Source organism: Borostomias antarcticus (genome assembly GCF_949987555.1).
Source record: "Borostomias antarcticus genome assembly, chromosome: 3".
Taxonomy (NCBI): Eukaryota; Metazoa; Chordata; class Actinopteri; order Stomiiformes; family Stomiidae; genus Borostomias; species Borostomias antarcticus.
The window spans coordinates 21,280,359-21,306,541 of record NC_140236.1 but is presented as its reverse complement, the minus strand read 5'-3'; the positions used below and the strand labels follow the sequence as shown (position 1 = coordinate 21,306,541).

The 26,183-nt window shown below is 43.8% G+C and overlaps 1 protein-coding gene across 1 annotated transcript in view; it reads right to left on the bottom strand.

Moving 5' to 3' along the window:
- Window positions 1-26,183, bottom strand: part of ctnnbl1 (catenin, beta like 1) — a gene marked incomplete at its 5' end in the record, with an annotated part of 135,453 nt that overhangs the window by 13,583 nt on the left and 95,687 nt on the right. The window contains 5 exons of the mRNA XM_084436072.1: window positions 8,071-8,252; window positions 11,958-12,106; window positions 18,391-18,449; window positions 24,033-24,105; window positions 25,015-25,106. Of these exons, the coding sequence (XP_084292198.1) occupies window positions 8,071-8,252; window positions 11,958-12,106; window positions 18,391-18,449; window positions 24,033-24,105; window positions 25,015-25,106 (555 nt within the window). The remainder of the gene's footprint in view (window positions 1-8,070; window positions 8,253-11,957; window positions 12,107-18,390; window positions 18,450-24,032; window positions 24,106-25,014; window positions 25,107-26,183) is intronic.

Here is a 26,183-nt window from a genome sequence, read left to right as displayed (position 1 = left end):
TTCCACTGTCGGGCCGAACGGTTACTAGGCAGTTTCGTTCGGCTCCGTTCTGTCCCGGACTCATGAGAACCGTTACCATCTGTTTTTCCACTGTCGGGCCGCTAACAGTATGGAAGAGGATTTGGTTTATTTTGGACTATATTTCTGTTTTTTCTTTTTATGCGCCTACATGAGCGCACAACCCGTACCTGGCGTGATGGTGTTGAAAGAAGCAGACAGAGAAGAAAGAGAGAGGAAGATAGTAGGCAGGAGGAGGATCGACACAAATCAAAGTAGGTAACAACTAACTTTACACACTAACTACAAAAAGTAAACCGGTTGCGTTATTGTGATTGAAACAAGTTTAGGTAGGCTACAGTAACGTTATATTTAACAGGCTAGCAGCAGTGTTTCCCCTACGATACAGTTGCAGAATAAGACAGCCTAAGCTGGAAGGGCTATCTTAGGCTATATGGTGGTCTTAACGCCGCACTCGGGAATGGTGGTCGTAACGCCCAAACGCAGTGACAAGACAGATTTCTGCGCTTGTGCTAGCGACATTTTAAACTGCAATGGAAAAGTAACCGACTCTCCTACAATTACATATCATAGAGAGTCTACCATCATATTTTCAGCTTGTTATGTGCATATTTAGTTAGATAAAAACGACAACAAATCATCACTATGAATTCTGTGAAGTGTCACTCTGAAAATATTGCTTAGCGACGCCTCGTCATTGTATGAGAATTCCATATTACTGTACCAACGTTATTCTGAGTGGGGTAGGCTAGCTGCGGGCGTTACGCCACACATTCTGTTGAGCCAGGAATTGCAGGGCTATCGTCAAAATTAGCAACCTTGTAAAAAAACAACATAACGCCATTGGATTTGAATACCGGAATTGTTTAGAGGACATTTTTGGTTACAAATTAATCTACAGTGTTATTACCAAAAAGTATCTGGTTTTGTACATTTACGTTTCTAGTAAAAAATTGGTGACGCTGTCGCCTCAGAGTGGGCGTTAACTTCCACTAACACTGCCAGACAAGGGATTTGAGGCAGGATCAAGTAACTAACTTTGGCCAATACGACTGTCTAATGGCTAGCAAAACCTAATGAAGTGAGTCCTGCTTTGCAGCTTTATGCATTTCAGATTGATAATGTTGGCAATGTGTGTGAATTTGCTGCTATGTGAGAGATAAGGACCTGTTGTTGCATGTCGTTGACAAAAGCTTCCCCTTATTATGGTGTCAGAACGATGGCTTATGAATGCGATACAGTAGCCCAGAGATGGTTAGCACTGGCAGGGCTATTTTCAGTTTGATAAAAGGCGTTGTGGTGTTTGAGCACAAGTTGTCGTACTCTTGTGATGGACTTCGTTTTGGTGTGGAATTATAGTTGTTTACGTTTTGGTAGGAACAATTAAATTGTCCCAAGTGTTGCAAATTATTGGTACCCCTACCAGTGGCGATTGCTCCTATAAGCCAGGGTACGCCTGGCTTACCCTTACAAATCCAAATAAAACTAGATTTTTGCGCCTTCTTTCAGTGAAAGGAGGCACGAAAATCAACTTTCAGACTGTTTTTGACTTAAATGCGTCTTGTATTCTGCCACATCGCTTCATTTTCATCTGTGTTAAGCATTTTGGTAGTGCTCCGTCGCCCCCTACAGTCCTCATGAAAATACAGTCCACATTACGGTCCGTTGACACCGGTCTTACTAGCTTGTTATTCACTTAACATTGTAGGCCAGGTAAAATGATTCTAGCTTACAGAAATCAAGACCAAATCAAATCAAGACCAAATCAAGACCTGGAGCGGTGGGCTAATACGCCTAGTAGGCTAGTAGCCTAAACACTGATTAATGAAGTAGGGGAGTAGGCTATTGAGTGCTGTGCCCTAAGGGGGTGTATTTTATCGTCCTGTCATTCCTCATCGTGGTGCTTGGCCATTGTTATCAGGGCATGCTTTGAAAGCGCATCCCCCAAAAATCGTGCGCGTGTGTGCTTCGTTGGTCCTGGCTTACCTGGTTCTAGGACCAACCAGACACCACTGACCCCTACATGCATAGTTTCTCTCCCTATCTGTGTGTGTGTACAGGGTGTGCAGGGGGGGGGGGCATTGGGAGTAATAACAATGTCGGAGAAAACCCTGTGCAAGACCCCACGGTACGCTACTGCATTATAGACAGACAGTCCTCATTACAATAGGAGTAGGACACTTCAAATCCTATAGTAATTCATTTTTGTATGGGATGTGATGCATCAGTCGCTCTACACCTACATGTCGTTTATTTTCAGTGATTAGACTGACTTGACTAGCACAGCTTTAGGTGGTGATGGAGGAATGAGCTTAAAGGAATAGTAAATGGAAAATGCATGTTTAGCCCTGTTTTAGGGTTACTTGTGATCATATACAATGATTCAGATCAAAACGTTGACAAAACTAGCATTTTCGAGAAAGTTGATAATTGCTCTACCACCATTTTGGTCATACAATGGATGTGGATGGGCATCTTGAAAAATCATTCAAAAACATGTTAAACTCGATTTCAAAGACAAGAAACTCACCTAGGTGTTAGTTGGTGTTCTGGCATATAATTGATCATAAGTAACCTTAAAACAGGGCTAAACATGCATTTTCCCTACTACTGTCTACTACTCCTTTAATGTATTGATGCTTTTTTGTGAGTGGGTGTAAGCCAGCGCACCTAGTATAGCGTTCGTCCGGTTATCACTCCCTCCCTCCCTCCCTCCATTACTGCGGACAATGTTGGCCTGCATTTCTCTGTTGGCACCACAAGAGGCAGTAGTCCCAGCACACCAAAATCAAGAAGGACACCAATCACACACAGACGATCTCCACTGCACAAGTAGAGTAGTGGTGAGAGCATTCCTCCCACTCCACCCTGGAGACTGGGGTTGAAGACCCGGTGGGGATGACTTTATGGGACTATACCCCAAACATGTTCATCCTTTCACTCCAACCGTTACCCCTTGCCTTATAGATCAGATCCTGTCCCAACCCCAACCCATATTCTTACCCCAACCCACACTAGGGACTGGAAGAAGGACACCAAAACCCACCAGCCGATCTCCACTGCACAAGTAGAGTAGCCGTGAGAGCACTGGACTTCCATTAATGTTATGGAAGCTGCTGCTAGTTGTTGTGAGCTCATGAGCTAACTGGCTATCCCAACTGGCTAACTGGCTATCCTGATTCTAATGTTTATTATGTTCTATCCGTTTGGTGACACCTTCCCTATTCTAAATTACTAGTCTCAGTGGAGAACAGTGGCTGGATTTCCAAAGCTCAATGTCTCCATATAGTGGGGCAAACAAATCCAAGTATCTGTTCAAGATTCAGATTCAAGATAATAAAAATAATAACAATAACAACAAAAACAACAACAATAATAATAATAATAATAATAATAATTAAAGCTGCAAGCAGCCTCTATAGGGGCCAAGCGCAATAAAACCATCAAAGCATGCCCCTCTACAACTGTACTAAGTCTGGGAAATGTCTGCATGGCAGTTAGGCTTAAATCGGAAATTAGCTCTCTAGCGCCCCCAATTGGTTAGATTGGGCCAATAATGGAGGGGTCCCTTTCCGTTATGTGTCCAGACATGGCTACAAAGTTTGGTGGTGTTTGGTCTGTCCACTGAGACATTATACACCTTTATGTAGCCCCGCCCAAGCATCACACTCTGCAAACTGAATTGCCCCATAAAGGCATATTTTTCTAACTTTTCAAAAATCGGCCATGATAGTTCTGTAGATATCGGTCCCTAGATTGCATGTACTGTGTTCATACACTTATAGGTCCTTGAGGCAAATTTGTTCGTCATGAGGAGAGACGTGTGTGTAAAGTTTCATGTCTGTAGGTCAAACGGGGCCTGAGATATGCCTGTTCAAAGTTCGCGATTTCAAACGGTTCCTATAGCGCCACCATCTGGCCAATCGATGCAATATTTCTTGGAGCTCAGTTTTCCAAGGTGGGTGAGGTGTGTGAGAAACTTGAAAACTTTTGACCAATCACACACAGAGTTATCGGTCAGAATAATAATAGGGAATCCTACCAATAACAATAGAGTCCTCGCCCTTTCAGGGCTTGGCCCCTTATAAGCTATATATAATGTGTATAGTGTGTATTTATACACATATTTCATTGCATACATGTTTTATTTGTGTGTATTTGTGTTGGTGAGAATTTGGTGTACGGTACACCTACTGTAGCCTGCTTTATCAACAATAGTGAATGGATCTACAAAGAAGAGATTCATTGTATTTGTGTATCTTCATCTACAAAAGTGATTGCCACCATGGGTGTCAGCCAGGGGTGTACTGGTGACTGAGTAAGTCGGTATACTGCAGCAGTTTGTACATTGGTGGTGTTTAAAGAAGTGGGTATACTGTGTGTCCATGGATAAAGAAGTGCTCCACTACACCACTGGTGCCAGCACATTTTGTTTATGGTAGACCTAGCTTACTTCATAAACAGTGGTGAATCAATCTACAAATTAGAAGTTAAGTGTATTTCATTGTATTAATCTAGAAACTTGGTTTCCACCATGTGTGCCAGTGATGGAGAATTTTGTTTGGTAGACCTAGGCTACTTTATAAATGATGGTTAATCAATCAAACAAAGTCATTTAGCATGATAGTATAGCATTAGCATATAGTATATTACATTACATTATTACATTAGTCATTTAGCTGATGCTTTCATCCAAGTTTTGCATAGATATTTGTGTATGTATTTTTATTATGCCTCCGCCAGGCGATAGCATATGGTTTTGGGTTGTCCGTACGTCCGTCCGTTCGTCCGTCCGTCCGATGTTTGTTAATGCAATATCTCGGGAACGCATTGACAGAATTTCTTCCCCTTTGGTACAAATGTTCACTGGCAAGGATGAACTGCTTAGATCGTGGGGGTCAAGGGTCACTGTGACCTCCCAAAAGGTGTTTTTGGCCTAGTTAACACGATATCTCAGGAATGGCTTGACAGAATGTGTTCATATTTGGCCAAAATGTCCAGTTGGACTGAATGAAGAACTGATTAGATTTTGGTGGTCAAAGTTCAAGGTCACTGTTACCTCACAAAATGTGTTTTTGGCCTGATGAACACTATCTCAAGAAAGGCTTAACGGAATTTGTTCATATTTGGGTAAAATGTCCAGTTGGACTCAAGGATTAAATGATTGCATTGTGGGGGTCAAAGGTCAAGGGTCACTGACCTCACAAAAGGTGTTTTTGGCCTGCTGAACACAATATCTCAAGAACGGCTTGACAGAATATGTACATATTTGGCCAAAATGTCCAGTTGGACTTAATTAGATTAATTGGATTAGATTTTGGTATTCAAATGTCAAAGGTCAACTGAATGTTAACTGCAACTTGCATTGTTGGGCGGAGGCATTTAGCCGCTATGCGGTTTTTCTAGTTGTATATGTCTTTGCATTTGTAGCTGTGGTATCTCCAAAATCACATATATGCTACTGTAATGTCCATGTCAAATAAATTTAACTAGCTAACAATATAATATCAATTATTGGATGTTAAATGAAAACTAAATTAATTTCATGACATCTGCGCAAAAAACACATGATTTAAAATGTGATTCCACCCCAACCCCTCCCCCATCTGAAAAAAATAAATAAATGTGGGTCCATTGTGTGAGCTTATTAGATGTTAAATGAAAACTAAATTCATTTTAGGACATCTGTGCAAAAAACAAGTGTGATTTAACATGATTATGTGATTACACCCCGAACCCTCTCCCATCTAAAACAAATTCAAATAAACTTGGGGTCCAGTGCCGGAGCTTCCGGTTTTTGCTGGAGGGTCCCGTGGTGGAGCTTCCGGAGGGTCCCGTGGTGGAGGTCTGAAGTCTGCAGCCAGACCTTATTGCTTGGAGTGCAACTTGACTGTCAAACCCTTAAACAGCGAGCCTGCATCGGTGCAAGCTCCCGAAGGCAAAAGCAGGAAGTGCACGTGCCGAAACGATGCCGGAGGACACGGCATATAAATAAAGTTCTGTCTTCCTAGACTGTCAGTTATTTAAGATAGGCTACAGCACTCAAACTTTTGTTTTCCTCACTTATTTCACAGCCTCAAACCAACAATAGAACATCACTTTATCCCTAGATCGACTTGTAGCAAACTCTTAAAAGCCTGTATTAATGCATAGCCGACATAAAAATGAATCTAAATAGGCCTCGGTCTACATCAAATTTACATAATATCTGCCATTACCAAAGCATCTGATTAGGCTGCGACATGCAAATGCCTCTTCACAAAAGGAGTGCTGACAAAGAGGCGTGGGAGTGAGTTATTTACTGATAGATTTATTTGTCTCAGGACAGTGTTATAGTATTCATTTAGAGTACACTTTCAAGTATAAATCGGCCTCTGACAGTAACGTTAGCAGCCTACGTTATGTCTTAATACAATCCAATGGCTAATTCCCAAGAAAGAATCACCCCAGTGCACAAGCTTCTCACATCCCCTAAAGATAATAATGAGAAGAACAAGCTGGCAAAAGTGGGAGAGTTCAAGCATAGTTGTGTTTGGCTGAGATATCAATGGGACATCGGACAAAACTAGCAATGATTAGCCAATAGGCTACAGCTGTGTCAAACTCAGCTGCTTAAACAGATGATGCACAATTACTTAGTGAAATCTTTCCGAAGACCCCGCCATTTTGGAGTTATATTAGCCTCATCCCATCACTTTCCCACTCGCTTGAAAGCTTAGCTTCAGTTTAGATAGGATTCATTCATGAACAATGGTTATGGTTAGTATAGCTTGTGACAGGCTGTTGACACATGCGACAGCCCTGAAAATGACGTTGAAGGGCATTCCAAACAAGCGTTATTTTAACACCCTACTCCCCATGCCCTTCACAGTGCTCACTACGAAGGGAAGACACTCCATTGGGTGCAGGGCATAGGGATGAGCCCTTCGGTTTGAAATACAGCCTGAGATGTGGTTGGGTCAGTTCAGGGTAGGTGATGTTCCCCAGAGTTTCCAGTTTCCAATGCACTTGGTAATGGGACAAATTAATGAAGGCAGTCACCCCCTAGGGTCTGGTACATGGGGTCTGACACATGTGAGCACACAAGCATGCACTGGGACGATAAGCAGGCAGGAGCAGGCCTGCTGGAGAGGCTGATCTAAGATGTGTCTACAAGGCAGCACACACTGAGACTCTCTACAGGTCTACAGTAGAGCACTGAGACCTCTCTACATGTCTACAGTAGAGCACTGAGACCTCTTTACATGTCTACAGTAGAGCACTGAGACCTCTCTACATGTCTACACTAGAGCACAGCAGCACACTGAGACGTCTCTACATGTCTACAGTAGAGCACAGCAGCACACACTGACAGACATGCACATAAAGAGAGAGATACAAATAAAGAGAGAGATACAGACTCGACACAAACCTATCTATAGACCCCAGCACTAACATGGAGCCTGGAAGCTGGAGGGAGAGGGAGAGATAACAGAGAGCTGCCAGAGCGAGAGAAAGCGATACCAGAGAGAAGAGATACCAGGGAGAAGAGATACCAGAGAGAAGAGATACCAGGGAGGAGAGATACCAGGGAGAAGAGATACCAGTGAGGAGAGATACCAGAGAGAAGATATACCAGGGATAAGAGATACCAGAGAGAAGAGATACCAGGGAGAAGAGATACCGGGGAGGAGAGATACCAGAGAGAAGAGATACCAGGGAGAAGAGATACCAGGGAGAAGAGATACCAGGGAGGAGAGATACCAAGGAGAAGAGATACCAGAGAGAAGAGATACCAGGGAGAAGAGATACCAGAGAGAAGAGATACCAGGGAGGAGAGATACCAGAGAGAAGATACCAGTGAGGAGAGATACCAAGGAGAAGAGATACCAGAGAGAAGAGATACCAGGGAGAAGAGATACCAGAGAGAAGAGATACCAGAGAGAAGAGATACCAGGGAGAAGAGATACCAGTGAGGAGAGATACCAGAGAGAAGATATACCAGGGATAAGAGATACCAGAGAGAAGAGATACCAGGGAGAAGAGATACCAGGAACAGAGAGAACTGCGTACCTTCATGCTCCTTGTCCGGTATGCCAGCCTTCCTCATCTTCTTGGGTGTCTTCATGAACAGAGGGAAAATGGTCCTGAGGCCTAGGATGTCAACAAACTTGTGGCAGTTGTCTGCTCCCTCCGGGCCGATCATCCCATGGTCCAGAACCTTCAGAGCGCTGGTCCGGGACATCTTCTTCTCCCTGGGGGGGGGGGAGGTTAGTTAGATGTTGATCGGTCGGGCAGAGGCAGACAAAGAGGTCACCTTGACAGACAATAGAGCTTCCCAGGTATCACTGAGAACACAGCTGACAAATGCACAGAGACACACAGGAAAGCTATAGCGTCAAAAATACAACATAGACCACCTGGCTATGAAGTTGACATATGCAGACTTGTTGAATACAGACAGACAGGTGGGTCTGACATTGGCCAGACAGACAGGTAGGTCTGACATTGGCCAGACAGACAGGTAGGTCTGACATTGGCCAGACAGACAGGTAGGTCTGACATTGGCCGGACAGACAGGTAGGTCTGACATTGGCTGGACAGACAGGTGGGTCTGACATTGGCCAGACAAGACAGGTGGGTTGAGATCAGTAGTCTCAGGGAGAGAAATAGCAACAGCCCAGACAGATCTGACTGAGTATGGAGATCTTCCTCTAGCGCTGCCGTCATCGTCCTGACAGCAGCAGCAGCTCCTCTACCTGTTCTCAGAGAGGACAGTAGGGCTGTCAAAAGTGCCAGGAAATTGAGTTCGAATATATTCGAATTTATTTATTAGGGTTCGAATAATATTCGAATATTATAGGTCCTACTATAAAAAATCTAAAAAATCTTTAAAAAAAAATAATATCATAATTCACAAAAATAAGATAGCCTACTTATTGTTGGCGCAATATGGTGACGCTCCCTCTAAACTGGCCTGCGCGTTATTTTCCACAAAGGGGCAGTAGAATAGAGGACGTTGGTGAACTTACTAGTTTAACAGGCCTAGAGGCCTACATATGGGGCCTCTCGTGTAGCCTATAAACATATTTTAGATCAACTGTGTGGACCAAAATGGTTGTGACTCTAATTCACTTGACTTAGCCTACCAACCATGCAATATCATTTTTAAAATGAGCCCTCTGCAGTTTATATAGCCAAATGCGCAAGTGAATAAAGCACTTTCTCGTGGATGTAATTTTCCACAACTCGGCATTTATTAATCACACAATAATATGGAAATAATAAATAGGAAACCCCCGTTTATTTCTTAACACAAAAAGTATTCAAACGGCTACCCTAAAACATAAACCTAAACCATAAACCTAAATTACATTCTGTTTAGGTTTTTTTCTTCTTCTTTTATCATCCAATTGTATAGAACTCTTGAGAACAGAGGCATAGCCTTGTTTAGCCTAGGCTATATCACCACTAAACAATAGTGTCGTTGTTGGACTTATAACTAAATAAGCACTTTTAACTTAGCCTACATGTCAGTGTGTGGGTTGAGTAGCCAGCCTATGGTACTGATTAAAACAGCAAATAGGTGTCCATGTCCATTTGGAGCCGAAAGTAGGCTATCACTGGAGGTTATTGGCAAGGATAACGAGACGATCCACTTGCTCCGGGTCCAGGGCAGAACGTTTTTTGTTGACAATGTTTTCAGCGGAGGAAAACACCCGTTCTGATCTCACCGGAGTGCCAGGGATGACCAACTTCTGCCTCGCTAGCTGAGCAATGTTTGGGTACTTTAGTGAGCCTGTCGTTTTCCACCACAAGAGTGGATCCTGGTCGGCTCGTAGTGGTGTCTCGCTCTGGTAGCGTTTCATCTCTTCTTCTAAGAGGGTACTCGGCTGGGGGGCAGGTGCAACATTCTCCCTGTATGTCTCCCCGAAGAGGTCGCACATAGCGGACAGCGCAGTGGGTGGTGCTGGGTCAGCTGGCTCTCTCTCCGTCTCTGTCCCAGCTCGTGCGAGAGCAATCTCAGCCCGAATAGTACTATACACGTTCTCCTTCTCGTCATCACACAGATGCACTAGTTTGTGAAAGCGCGGATCAAGGTAGCTTGCTACATTTAAAAGCAGGACCGTTTCGCTCTCATCCTCCTTATTATACCGCTTTCCGAGATCTTCAGTCATTTTTTTCCTCATGTCTCGCACTGCCGGGAGTTCATCAGGGAGAGGTTTTCGTAGCTGTGACAGAAGGATGTGCTGCAATGGACTTTTCAATGAACTTTTCGTGCATGAACATGATTCGCTGCATACAATTTATATATAATATTAATTATAAATTATATTCGAATTCTCAAATTTAGGTTCGAACTTATTTTTTTTAAATAAATTCGAATATATTTCGAACTTCGAATTTTTTTTGACAGCCCTAGAGGACAGACAGAATGCATCACAGCCAGAGACACACAGAGAGGACAGACAGAACGCATCACAGCCAGAGACACACAGAGAGGACAGACAGAACGCATCACAGCCAGAGACACACAGAGAGGACAGACAGAACGCATCACAGCCAGAGACACACCGAGAGGACAGACAGAACGCATCACAGCCAGAGACACACAGAGAGGACAGACAGAACGCATCACAGCCAGAGACACACCGAGAGGACAGACAGAACGCATCACAGCCATCACAGCCAGAGACACACCGAGGAGTCAGCCTTTCTCCCCCCTCCACTCCTGTGAATGATTTAGATGCAGGTTGGTTTTGCATCATCATAATTAGATATTGATTATCTGGCTATCCAGGCTGGGCTGGAGTCTGTCTGGGCTGGATGATTATCAGGGGACACTGATGCTCCATAACAGCTCTTAATGTCTCTACATGACTGTAAAGTCACGTTGCCATGAAACGCTCTGCTGTTTGGTGACTGGTTTGCCCATCAGTCAGGGAGCACAGCCCTCTACTAGGGCTGAGTATTGGCAAGTACCTCCCGATACAATGTATCACGATACATGGGTCACAATAGGATTGTATCACAATACATTGCAATACCATACAATGCATATCATAAAGCATTACGATCCGATGCAATGCATATTGCAATATTCTCTATATATAATTTACTGAAAATGTTTAAATACAGTTGAAAATACAACTCCATCCCCCGCTTCTTGGAAGTGATCCTGAAGGCAGAGGCAATGTAAGGACATTATAAATCCATTTAAAACATGAATTATGTATGTATCTTCATTTTATATATCTATATTTATTCCCTTGTCTTGTTCTGTATATTTTACTTGTGCAAAGATTTTTATTGCGATGTATTGCTGTATCGATTTTATTGCACAGCCCCTCTACACTAAGACAGGCTAACACTGAGCCTTAAACTGGGACTAGGGCCAGCCCTCTACACTAAGACAGGCTAACACTGAGTCTTAAACTGGGACTAGGGCCAGCCCTCTACACTAAGACAGGCTAACACTGAGTCTTAAACTGGGACTAGAGCCAGCCCTCTACACTAAAACAGGCTAACACTGAGTCTTAAACTGGGACTAGGGCCAGCCCTCTACACTAAGACAGGCTAACACTGAGTCTTAAACTGGGACTAGGGCCAGCTCTCTACACTAAAACAGGCTAACACTAAATCTTAAACTGGGACTAGGGCCAGCCCTCTACACTAAGACAGGCTAACACTGAGTCTTAAACTGGGACTAGGGCCAGCCCTCTACGCTAAGACAGGCCAATACTAGGGGTGCATCGGATCACAGAACTCACGGTTTGGACAGTATCACTGTTTTTGAGTAACGGATGGGATTAGGGTTGGAGGGCTGAGACTAAATGGCTGGGTGTGGAGGACTGGGATTAGGCGCTGTTTGAAAGGAAAAAAGCCTGCTCTTAATAGGCCCTCTGATATATAATCCTGACCCCACCCCCAGGCTCTCTGATAGGACAATCTTCTTTCACCTGAGCATGAGGTTCATGAGCTGTAGCCCCTCCCCCCGGAGGAAGCGGTCCCGATTGGCTGGCAGCATGAGGCAGGAGCAGAGGGCATCAAACAGGTTCTCCATCATCTCCTGTTCCTCTGCTGTGCCAGGGTTATGACGCTTAAACACCTGAGGATCACAACACACACGCGCACACACACGCACGCACGCACACACACACACACACACACACACACACACACACACACACACACACACACACACACACACACACACACACACACACACACACACACATCAATCCAATCAGACACACACACACACACACACACACACACAGATTAATCCAATCAGACTGCTCTGATCAACTGCGTATGTCCACATGATGTAGGAGGATGTACAGTAGAGTGTGAAAGATGTCAGAAGTGACGAGGAGCAGGAGGACAAGTGAGGAGAAGAAGGAGAAGGAGGAGAGTAAGAGCAGTGGGTTAGGGTTAGGAGGACGAGTGAGGAGAAGAAGGAGAAGGAGGAGAGTTAGAGCAGTGGGTTAGGGTTAGGAGGACCAGTGAGGAGAAGAAGGAGAAGGGGGAGAGTTAGAGCAGTGGTTCTCAGCCTGGGGGTCGCAACACATTATTTTGATGGTAGTCACACAAAAAATCTGTAAGTAGCAATAACGGGGGCCAAGCGCAACAAATGCAAAGGCAACAAGCAAAAGACCCCATACACGCCATTAACGCCAACAAGCAAAACACGCCATTAACGCCATTTGAACAATGTGGTTATTGATGTCAATGAAAATACAATGAAAACGCAATCGGGGTCGCTTTGCACAAAAACACTTATATCGACATCAAAATTTAATCTGACAATTTCATGTCCAATTATTAGGTTAGAGAGCATTCCATTACCTACTTATACAAGAAATATGAACCCCATTTGGCCACAGGGCTCTCTACAGCAATCGTTGGCGTTTTAGCCACTTTTAAGTATTTTAGCTTTATAAAGCTGCCACTCTGCCATCCAATGACCATTAGGCATGCCCTTCTTCCAATGTACCCAGTTTCTGAAAAATTGGCATGGTGATTAAGCCTAAAGAGGAAATGAGCCCTCTAGCGCCCCCATTTGGTTTGATCAGGCCAATAATGGAGGCATAGCCTCAGTTTATGTGTGGTGATATGCCTACAAGGTTTTGTGGTGTTCTGTCCAATCATTGAGAACTTAAACACCTTTGTGTGAAAAGCCACACCCTCTCTAATCTTCAGTGGCTCATAGTGGCTCTTTTATTTAAATTATCAAACTTTTGCCGAGATGGAACTTTAGATATTGGTCCCTATATTGTGTGTACCGAGGTTGATGCAGATTGGTGAAACTTCCTAGGAGAAGATTTTAAATGTTTTTCAAAAAATTCAAATAGGCAGAAAATCCAAGTAACCGGACGTTATGGGTTCTTGAGGCAAATATGCTCCTCGTGAGGACAGGTATATGTGTGCAAAGTTTCATGCCTCTAGCTCAAACAGGGCAGGATATATGCCTGTTCAAAGTTTGCCATTTCAAACGGTTGTTATAGCGCCCCCCTTTGGCCAATCGATGTAAGCCTTGTTCCATGGCCTCTTCGCATGATCCTCTACCATTGTGCAAAGTTTCATAAAAAGCGACCAGTAGGTTATGGGAGCTGCCATACACTTCCATGACGGTTGAATAATAATACTACAAATTACAATAGGGTGCCTCGCACTTTCATGCTTGGCCCCCTAAAAAATTTAGAATGAGAATTTTTCCATTAAATCCATACCAATGGTATATAATCAATGTAGGCTAGTCACTATAAAACAGATCTGATAGCATGAACTTAGTGTGTGGATACGTGGGTGCATGCGGCACACTGAGCAGGCTGCCGAAACATCATCTCCAACTTGACAACCTGCTTGGACAAGATCACTAACAACTGCTACTGCAATAAAGTGTCTGATGGAGTGGACAAGATCACTAACAACTGCTACTGCAATAAAGTGTCTGATGGAGTGGTGGCTTCTCAAAACATGTTAGCCAGCTCAAGAGGATGCAGACCAAGAAGAGATGTGTGAAGGTGAACCACCTGAAAGTAACGTTACACCGTCAACGGGAAAGCGCAAAGCCCCGGAGGTTCAGAAAGATTCCCTGGCCTCCAGCAAGCGTAGGCAATCTGAGTTTCAGCAGAATTGTAGTGTAGTACATTGTAGTGATCCCGACCACCAGTCAGGAACTAGTCTTAAAGAAACAACATACTGATTTCACTTTTTTGAGGTATTTGCACAAGAGGGCATATAAGAAACACAATAAAAACATTAAATATATCCGTTCTGTAGTTTTGGAGCAAATGGCCCACGCCCCTACTCGTCTACACCTGCCTCCCGCCTACAAGCTCGCACACCTGCTATTTTTGTGCCATTCCACCATTTATCCAACACAGTAAGGCAGCTGAACTCCCAACGATTCAATGCAGTCCTAATGATGACCACTTCTAATTTTAATAGATTTTGTACATGCATCTTATAACTGAATTTGTGGTCTTACAAATTGGAAGCTTTTTTCCATTAGCTCCTTGATTAGTAATGTTAGCTAACCTAGCTAGCTAGGCTAGCTGACTGTTAGCTAGCTAGCTAGATAAATTAACCATGAATAGCCTAGCTGTAACTTCAATGGCAAACGTTTTTAGAGAACTGTCTGATCCAGCTACAACATGTCTTTATCCAGCATGTGTAACCACTAATTGTAGTTCTAGTTGCTAACGTTAGCTCTCAATAACTGCCATGCAGCTGCATTGAGAAATCTCAGTTGTTGTTATCCCTTAATGGAGTGGCGAGTCCAAGTTATTGAGAGCTGGATCAGACAGCTATTTATGGTTCATTTATCTAGCAGCTAGATTAGCTAACATTACTAATTACATTAGAGACACATTGTTGTGAGCGCAAGTAACTAACGAGCTCTCAATAACTTGTGCTCACAACAATGTGACAATTTTCTTTTTTTTAGCTAACATTAGCCATCGGTCAGAGCCTATATAAAGTTAGTGCTAAGATTAACTAACCTTAGTTATTTAACTAGCTAAGACGACCAAACATTTTCTAAAAGCTACGATTAGTGTCATAGTATGGAAAATGAAGGTGTAATTGATCACATTATTTATGGTCCCATACTGTTGGTCAGCCATTCCAGTGAGCCAGCATGCACAATATCAGTATCCTGGCTCTCTTAAACGGAACAGGGCCATAATTATTTATTAACTGCACCTGTGTTTATCCTGCTATCACATCTCAACATGGCTGCTCAGAAACGGTTCTGTTTGACCTGTGTGGCGGTCACATTATTGTGAGGTTAAGTAGGTCTACCTGGTGCTGTTATGCCATGTATGTTACATGTATGTTACATGTATTTGATGCTAAAAAAAATTACAGTACAAGTCACGTTCTGTATGTTAGCTGTAGGCTAATGCTGCTATATGGCTGTTTCCACCGTCTAGCGAGTGACTAGGTGGGTAAACGGGCACGCGCCTGTCAATCATGATTGTAGTTGGTCATTGCCTCAGAGAACTGTCAATCAGTTACCTATGAATCACGCCCAGTTTATAGTGAGTGAATTTTCTGAGTAGATTGAGACAAAGAAAAACATGTTTTAAAAGAATTTTATGGATCAATTATGAAATAATTGTGCACATTTGTTTTGTTGTTGCCTAAAGATATCTGGAAAATTATCAAATTAAACCACTGTTGTTCCTTTAAAGGTCTTACAGCAGGGCGATTAGGCCCGTCCGCTCAGGTCGACTAAAGAGGGTCTAACCTGGGCCTTTCCTCCGGAGAGGGAGGTTGAAGAGGAATGCGTGTGTGTGAGTTGACACTGAGGAGTTGACCTTTGAACTGTGAGCACGAACAGAGGTCTAAATCAAGTGGCACCGCTGACAGAGAGAGCGCATTGGAGCACACACACATTTGGGAGAGAGAATTGGGAGATGTATTTAAGAGAAGCTGTGACTGATTGACTCATGTGATGGTAGTTTAAGCAATCACATATTAGGTGATATGCGCGCTGTGCGCATGCGTGCTGGAGCAAGTGGGGAAGCTATTTCGTTTCTAAAGACGTTTGTAAAGATCATATTGCAGAGGCATGTGAAAAACCACAACAAGCCCTCGCTCTATGTAAGCACAACTAGCGATTCATAAAGACAGATTGATGAAAACAACCGTTTCGCGGCAGAAAATAGATTTTTTAGAAGCTGCATTCTCAGTGCCCCGTCCGCCGCCATTACATGGATATACTTGGCTCGCGCTGGATTTTAAATTTCTTCTACAGGCCTCCAAATTACACCAAAGTTATCTCGGTGAATGAAACGTCTTATAATATGCCGTAAATAAGGTCCAGGTTGTCAAAAACGAGCATTGTCCTTTAAGAGGTGTGTCCCAATACTTTTGTCCATATAGTGTAGGTGGAGATAGGTCTGGCTATACAAGACAACACTGTGGTTCAAGGGTGAGTCGAGAGGAAGGGTCCTGAAGCCAAACCTACATTTTTTGGTGGATCAGGGCTCAAAAAGGTTAAGAACCCCTGAGTTCAGGCATGAAAATGGGTCAGGGGTAAAAAAGGTGAGAAGGGCGTGCACAATTATTTTGGGGGTGCGCTTTCAAAGCATGCTCTGATGGGAGGTTTCATGGCACCAGAAGGGCGCTGAGCAGTGGCATTTTTATATGTAAAAACATACAGGAAAACTACAGTAGCCCAGGCTACTGATGTTTTTTAACACATCAACAAAGGCCAATAATTTGAGAGCGAGTGAATAAGACGGCAATATTAAGGCCGACACAACCAAGCTTTTAGGGACACACTAAATAAACTACAGAGCCATTATATGACAACAATGGCCAAGTACCACGAAGAGGAATGACAGGACGATAAAAAAAATCCACCCCCTTAGGGCATAGCACTCAATAGCCTACTTCCCTACTTCCCCAATCAGTGTTTAGGCTACTACTAGGCTACTAGGCCTATTAGCCCACAATCCAGGAAGCAAAGTTCACGCTCTCGAGTGCTGATTAAATCTAGGCAAAACCAAAACACACAGCCATAACAACACAGCCATTACCCTACGCCCACTTTTAAGCATTTTGACAAATTATAGATTTGGTTACATATCGACTGATGACGACATTGTTTGCGGTTTTGTAAGTGTGGGCTAATTTGATTGGTTGATTTTTCACTTGGTCTTGACTTCTGTAAGCCAGAATCCTTTTTTTTATTAATGTAAGTCAACAATACACATTGTCTGTACAGTCAAATACAGCTGTCTTTCTGTAGATAAGACTCCAGAATCCTTTTACCTGGCCTACAATGTTAACTGAATGTTGAGCTAGTAAGACTGTACACTGAAAGAAGGCGCACATTTTTTTATTTATTCGGGATTTGTATGGGTAAACCAGGCTTACCCAGGCTTATAGGAGCAATCGCCACTGCTGATAGGGGATCCCGGGGGCTATGTAAAGTTAGTACCAAAGTTAACCATCCAACGTTAGCTAGCAATTCGTGTTTCGTTAACGTTACATTCTTACCTCGGGCTTTGCAACTACCATCACCAGTTGAGCGACTTGGGTCCTTGTCTTCTTTCTCTCAGCAATCAAAAAGTGCGGCTGATATTCTGAACATTGCACTCTATTACGACCGACACCAGTGTGAGTAACGTTACTCGACCAACAGCCCAAGGCACCTTGCGCTCATAGCCACGCTGTATTGGCTCCCTTCACCAAGGAGTTTCATGCGCACGCACATTATAGTTTCAACCCCCCCTCCCCCAAAAAAATTCTCATTGGATCTACACGATTCAGGTAGGTCACCTATTTTGGATTCCAAACGGCAAATTTCGCCAAAATGTGAGCGATTTTCATGCCTGTGAGTTACCCTGTATGTCCACTAGCACAACAACATGCGATGGAACTCTCAAACCCATTCAAAACCAATGGGGTGCAAAATCGGAAAGTGGATGATGCAAGTTCCTGTGTGTTTGCTCATGATGTGTCTAGACGCTTGGAATTTGCGAAATTCGCTTGGAATTTGCATAAAATAGACATCCATCCTATTTTATGCAGATTCCAAGCGAATTTCGCGTGGCATGTCCAATCGGGAGAGGGCAAAAATGAAAGGGGCAAACAGAACTTGGCCAGCAATCTCCCCAAATGTGGAAGTCAGGGGTTAGTTTGATAAACTGACCACAGAGAATCTACATCCTTACATTCTCACCTGAAATGACATTAAAACCTAATAAAGTGGCTTATTAACAATCGTACAGACACATTTGAGCAATTCAATCGTAGGGGGCATGCGAAAGGGGGTTCGCGCGTCACTACCCAGTGGACATGCACCCTTAGAGTCTGAAATTGAAAGGAAGAGGAATGGGGGGGAGAAGAGAGGAAGAGAGGTAAAGGTCTTACAGAGAGCTGCTGCAGTAACACGTCTATCCCATCCAGCTCCCCCAGGAGCTCCCTGGTGCCTGGAAGAGAGACAGGAGTGGAAGTGGAGCATTTAACACTGACAAAGTGAATCTCAAGCCCTTTTTACACAGAGATCCCGCTATATTTCATTTATAGATACAGTGCATCCGGAAAGTATTCATATCCTTTTACTTTTTCCACATTTTGTTGTTACAGCCTTATTCAAAAATGGATTACATTCATTTTTCACAAAATACCCCATAATCACAAAGTGAAAAATAATTTTTCTTTAGAAATGTTTTCAAATGTATTAAAAATATGAAACTAAAATATCACATGTACATAAATATTCACTCCCTTTGCTATGACACTCAAAATTGTGCTCAGGTGCATCCTGTTTCCACTGATCATCCTTGAGATGTCTCTACAACTTGATTAGAGTCCACCTGTGGTAAATTCAATTGATTGGACATGATTTGGAAAGGCACAAAGTAGTAACGTTGGGGTGTAATGTAGCAGCGAAATTTGTAACACAACAACATATTGTTTTAGTTGTAGGCGAAGTTTGAACTTGCACTAGATCCTGATCGATGACCGATAGAGTAGTCAATGCTGAAGTGAACTTTTGGATCTATTTAGGCTACGGAAAGCACAAAAACACGCAACAAAATTGTCTCGTAATGTTGTGTAATTATATAACATTTGAGATGTACAACATATGTACACGTATAACAATTGAGAATGCATGGTGATGTGAATTTAACGGTTTACCAAATCTCAACTGTTATCAACAGTTCTGGTGGGTAACATTAGTAAGACATATTTTCCTTGAGAAACTCGCGTGACATAAAAGCTTTAACGAGGCAAGTGGGGTAAACATCAAAATAAGATGGTCAGCAATATGCTCATTCTGAAGCATTTCCCATGCAGCAGAGAGAGTATTACACATAGTATTACTATTATTAGTATTACTATTACTATAACACAAATTGGTTATTTGAGGGGATATCATCAGTTTAAATGTGTGACCCTGGTAATCCACTACAAATCATTATGGGACACCCAACCATATTCCTTAATTCCTCATTCATTCCTTTAGATCCAAACCCATACATTTGGAAATCAGGGACCTCATTTAAATGATGCTGAGCATACAAAGACATTAAATATACAACAAATGAACAATCAATGAATTCATGTGTTGGATTAAGGCAACACATTCAGTGCCGGCTGTGCTGGCCACAACAAAGTAGGACATGATGTCAGCTCAACTTGTTTGACGGGGAGACACCTGCGGTAGACCAGCGGAAATTTGAAATGGAATGGAGCTCAGTCACAGCCATCAGCCCGAAAAATTTTAATGGAATGGAGCCCAGTCCCTAGGTTTCTGAGAGATCAGGTTAGCTCAGCCCCAGCACAATCAAAATGGTGTAGAGAAGCCCTGCCTGGAACTAGCTAGCCCCCCTAGCCTGAAGATCAAGTTTTTCGTGGGGCTGGCGACCCAATTGCTTGTGTGTGATGTGTCGCAACTCGCGTATATAATTGTGTCACTTCCATGGGGTGAATTAAAGAGGTAGGTTCTTTTTCGAAACCTGGACCTTATTTACGGCATATTATAAGACGTTTGACTCACCGAGATAACGTTGGTGTAATTCGGAGGCCGGTAGAAGAAATTTAAGCAAATCCAGCACCAGTATATACATATATCCATGTAATGGCGGCGGACGGGGCACCGAGAATGCAGCTTCTAAAAAATGTATTTTCTGCCGCAAAACGGTTGTTTTCATCAATCTATTTTTATGAATTGCTAGTTGTGCTTCCATAGAGCGAGGGCTTGTTGTGGTTTTCACATCTGTGGTCTGTTGCCTCTGTAATATGATCTTTAGAAACGTCTTTCCCCACTTGCTCCAGCAAGCCGGTCTGCGTGCTGTGCTCTGCGCATGCGTGCTGGAGCAAGTGGGGAAAGACGTTTCTAAAGATCATATTACAGAGGCTTTCAACACCATCCTCCCGCCCACTCTGGAGGGCGTGCTCTCCCAGCTGTGCATGCCTGCCCCACCTGCAGGTGGATCACAGACTTCCTGTCTGACAGGAAGCAGCACATGAAACTGGGCAATCACGTCTCTGACTCCAGAACCACCAGCACAGGCTCCCCCCAAGGATGTGTTCTTTCCTCACTACTCTGCTCCCTGTTCAAGAACAGCTGCACCTCCAGCCACCAGTCTGTCAAGCTCCTGAAGTTTGTGGACGACACCACCCTCATCAGTCTCATCTCCAAGGGTGACAAGTCTGCCTACAGGTGGGAGATCGACCAGATGCTGTCCTGGTGCAACCAAAGGAGATGATATTAGACTTTGTAAAGAATCCAGCCCCCCACCCCCATAACACTGAATGACACCCCAATGACCACTGTTGACTCCTTCCACTTCCTGGGCGCTACAATCTCCCGGGACCTCAAGTGGGTGCTGAACAGCAGGGGGATGGGGGGTTAGAGGGGGACACAAGCCTTCCTGATGGCCGTGGGGAAGAAGCGTTCTCTGTGGCGTGCAGATTAGTGATGGGCATTCCGGCTCTTTTTAGTGAGCCAGATCATTTGGCTCAGCTCAGCAATAAGAGAGTTTCTCTTTCGGCTCCCAAATGGCTCATCATTTTACCACTTGTGCTTTTCATATTTAAGCCAAATTTAGCGCTGTTTTGACCTATATCACTTAAATTATTCTATATAATTATACTAAACCTTAACATTTCCAGAATACCATAATTTTCCCTCATGTTTGGTATAAAAAGATTAAATGTGAAAACATCAAACACTTTTACACGTTTATTAAACGTTTTATTTATACAAATCACTCAATCAAAGGGAACACACTCAATCAAAGGGAACACACTTCCCAGCTCAATGTGGGAACATACTGCCTCCTTTACAGCAGCAGCTTTATAAAGAGACACATTTCCATTTTAACAGAAAAAGCAGGTAGAGATGTCTTAAAACCTGGACAAATAAAACCAAAACAACCTGCATCAAGAGAAACCACTAGAAGATAAGTGGAGAATTGTATTTTTGTCTTTGATCTATCCATAACAGTCAAATAACATAAATGACAAATAATAAATAAATAAAATAAAAAATTATAAAGTGCAAAACAGCAGCATCCAACACTTTTAGTTGTATCTATCAACTAACAACTATCTATTTATCAGCTACCTACAGTCTTGTATTCATTTACAAAAAAAGAAATCGGCTCTCAGTTGGGAGCCGGCTCCCATCGTTCACTTAAAAGAGCCGTATCGTTCGCGACGGACCCATCACTAGTGCAGATGTGGTCAGACATCCTTATGGGATGGAGAGTCCTGAAGCCTCCTGCCTGAGGGGAGTGGCACGAAGAGGTTGTGGCCGGGGTGGGAGGGGTTGGCCTCAATCTTCCTGGCCCACAGGGTCCTGGAGTTGTGCAGGACCAGGAGGAAGGGCAGGTTGCAGCCGGCAGATCGGATGATGTGTTACAGTTTTACCCTGTCATTGGCTGTAGCGGCAGAGCACCAGATGGTGATCGAGGTGGTGAGGATGGACTTAATGATGGAGGTGTAGAAGAGTACCCTCATTTCCTTTGGTAGACCGAATTTCTTCAGCTCCCTCAAGAAGTACATCCTCTGCTGTGCCGTCTTGGCAAGGGAGCTGTTGTTTAGTTCCCATTCGAGGTCCCGGGAGATGGTGGTGCCCAGGAAGTCGACAGAGCACACTGAGGTGTCATTCAGTGTGATGGGGGTTGGGGGGTTGGTTTTTTCCTGAAGTCTACAATCATCTCCACTCACTGTCTTGAGAGTGCTGAGCTCCAGGTTGTTTGTCCTGCACCAGGACAGCAGCTGGTTGATCTCCCACCTGTATGTAGGCAGACTCGTCTCCCTCAAAGATGAGTCCGATGAGGGTGGTGTCATCCACAAACTCTAGTGTCGCATGTCTCCAGTGAGGTGCTGAAGATGTCAGTGAACACCAGGGACAGCTGATCAGCGCAGAACTTCAGCATGGAGAGGGAAACAGTCTGGTTGCTTTCCGGGGGTTCTGTCTCCTCAACAGGCGGTTCACATCCTTTTCTAGGATGGGGCGGGGCTGTGCTGCAGTCTCCACTCTTCCTTACTTCCTCCTTGCCCAGCCTTAACCTCCCGAGTCTGGCTGTGAACCAGCGCTCGTCGTTGTTGTAGATGCGGGTTGGAACACATACACATACACAGTAGTTGACGAATGACATCACAGCGTCTGTGTACTCATCCTGGCTGTTACCAGCCTCTGTGCTTGCCCAAACAACATAGCCCCCATCACAGCCAGCCTGTTATAGCATCGTGCATGATTCCTCATTAGCTTCGCTGGTCCTTTTCTTGAATGTCCTAACGACAGGCTTAGAGAGTTTTAGTTTCTGCCTGTATTTAGGGATCAAGTGGGTGGTTTTGTGATCCGAGTGTCCCAGCGCAGCGCGGGAGACGGTGTGATACACATTGTTTGTGGTGTAACAATGGTCGAGAATATTGTCCTCTCTCGTCGGGCATTTGATCTGCTGACGGTATTTCGGGAGTTCATGACTGAGATTAGCTTTGTTGAAGACTCTGACCACCACGAAAAACGCATCGGGATGGTGTCATTCAACACTCATAATCAGTTCCGTGAACCGGCTTTGTGCTTCCTGCACTGGAGCGCTCGGAGCGATGTAGGCTACACAAATTATGAATGAACTGAATTTGTGTGGTGAATAGAATGGTCTGCAGTTTGAATGATGTATGAATATGGATTCCAACTCCTGAGAGCAGTGCCATTGGAAAGTAATGTCCATGCACCATAAGTCATTCACAAAAAAACAAATACCTCACCCTTACCAGAAGCCTTCCAACTGTATGACAGCGTCTAGGATATGATCACCTAGCCATGTCTCCAAAAATGCCAGAATCGAGGATGAAAAGAAGTCTTTGTTGTTCGCTCCAAGTAGCTGGAGTTCATCCATTTTATTGCATAGTGAGCGCACGTTGGATAATATGATACCTGGTAGAGGGGTGCGTGAACCGCGTTTCCGAAGCCAGACAAGCGCTCCAGCTCGTTTCTCACGCTTCCTCTGCCTCAGCCTGATACCCTGGACAAAAGGTGAGCGTACCTTTGACCAGAATGTCCAAAATATCCAAGGCTGGGATGAGAAAACCCAAACTAAATCAGCAGGGGTAGATTCCCTTATATTCAGGAGCTCCTCTCTGGTGAGGGAATTCCCGGACTGGTCGCAAAGCACTTCATTAAACGAGAAAACAACACAGAACACGGCGCACCGAAGCAGCCATCCGCGGCGTCATCTGCACTGATGAACTTGGTCATCTTTGCACTGTCCTGTCCTGTACTCTGTCCTATGTTGTCTCCAACAGCGTATGCCATTACCCTAGTCAAATTCCTAGTATGTGACCTGGCCTAGTTGCCTATTGTGAGTTTTAGTTTGAAGTGTCCTGTGGTCTCCCCTCGGTTTCAAACATTGATTCACGTTAAGTGACTATGTGCTATAGTGCTACTAAGGAAGGCAACTGGAGTCTCTTGGGAAGAGACCAGACACCCAGTAGGTTCAGAGATTCAGTCTATGCTGGGAACGTGCATTGCCATTCCTCAGTCTGGAACTTACTGTCGTTATTCTGCAGCAGGATGGCGAGGATCTCACTGCAGTACAGCTTGTTAGCATCAAACGGCATCTTCGCCTGGATAATAGGGAGAGAGAGAGACAGTCAATATCAGCAGCAGTGTTGGGCAAAATACTTAAAGGGGAACGCCGCTGTCATAGCAAGTTTAGCTAAAATGTCGCTTTGTCCTCAATGAAACCGATCGGTACACACCAACATTTAACCGATCCGTGCAGTAGTAAGCTAGTTCCTTTTTCCTCTGTGCGCACACCCCCTTTATAATGGAGGTCTATGGGCCTCTGCATCCTATACCAGCAATCTTAGCACATCTCTGCCCAGAGTTGCATTCAAATTCAGCAAACAGAGGTGAATGTTTGTGGCGAACATGTTTTCTTTGAACGGTTAAATTTGAACGGAGAGCCCTTCTATGATCAACAATGATTTTCTGGATAATATATTTTGGCTGTAGTCCCGCTAGTACAACCTAAGTTAATGCTAGTTAGAAGTAAAAGGGCCTCTGGTATTCAATTCATTCATTCAATCAATCATACAATTACTTATTTCCCTCAGTCCAGCGCTATTTTTGTTCACCACAAACTACCTTCTCAGATCATTCGCTTTTTCGCAAAAAAAAAAAAAAAACACTTAGCTAACTGAAAAAAGTTTAAAATAGTTCCCAAAAGTTCCTGTACATTTGCTATGTTCGCTGAATTTGAACGCACCCCTGGTGACAGTCAGTTCAGCCGCAACTGCAGAGACGGCATGTGCATATCAACCAAATGAAAGGGAGCTTTAGGTAACTCAAAAGTAATCACATTAGGTCAGTAACTGTAATCTGATTACTGAAAATTCCAATGTAATCCCTTACATTACAAGTTATTGGAAAAAGTAATCTGATTACAGTAATCTGTTACTTTGTAATCAATTACTCCTAACACTGATAAGCAGTGTATAATTGAGTGCGTGTGTGTGTGTGTGTGCTCTCACCTTGATTCTCTTCAGCAACCACTGCATGAGTCCCTGCTGAGCAGCCTCTGTACACAGACCAGGTCTGAACTCCGCCATGTTCTCTATGATGGCTGGGGAGGACAGACAGCATGTTACCATCAGGCTGTAGGACACTCAGACCCGGAGGAGATGACATGACCTTACTCTCCCCTGACTGTCAAGCCTAGTCCTGGGCTGACAGCAAGCCACTATGGCGGGTTAAGGTAAGTCAAAGAGTTGGCGAACCAGTGTTAGGGCTTCCAGGATCAGAGGACAGCTCTCAAGCAGAGAATCTCTGTCTGTGTGTGTGTGTGCGTACGTATGAGCATGCATGAGTGTTTTTAAAAATAAGACAGGCATTATTGCATTTGATGAAAATAGTTATTTTTACTATGGATAGTTACTATGGATTTTTTAAAATGTTTTTGAGGCCTACCTATATGGGGTTAATCGATGTCACAAGTACTGTAAATGCACAGACTAGAGTCACAAATATATTACAATTAGTCAACAGAACACAATCTACAAATATAATTGAAATCCACAAACAAACTCTTCATGATCCACAAATATAAAACACGATCTACAAATATTCTAAAACTGCAACCTCATCATGATTCACAAATAGAATTTGGTGACTTGTACTTATGTAATGGGAGTATAATGTTCTTTGGATAAATTATAGCTAATTAGCTATAGCGGCAGACTGGTACGGTCCAAATACAGTGGGACTCACGTGAACCTATTCAGACTGAGTCTGATGTTTGAAGCGGTAGGTCACGTCCTTTACAGTGTCAGGGATAAATGATCATTTCTAAGATAAGAAACACATCTATGTTTTATTTTGTTATATGATGTTCTACGATACTTGGCAGTGGCTAGTTTCAGTGCAAACTAGAATGGAGAAGTAAGACGCCTCCTTCCCTCCACTAGTCTGGGGGTCCACCTTGGGCAAGTGGTAGTACCCCCTAGCCCACCTGGGGTAACAGGTAAAAACCCATGATGGAAGACCTAAGAGGAAGAGAGACCCGGCCCGGAGGAAGCCCGGGGCCCTCGTCTGGAGCCAGGCCCAGACGGAGGGCTCGCCTGCGAGCGCCTGGTGGCCGGGCTTACCACGGAGCCCGGCTGGGCCCAGCCCGAAAGAGCGACGTGGAAAATCCATCTCCTCC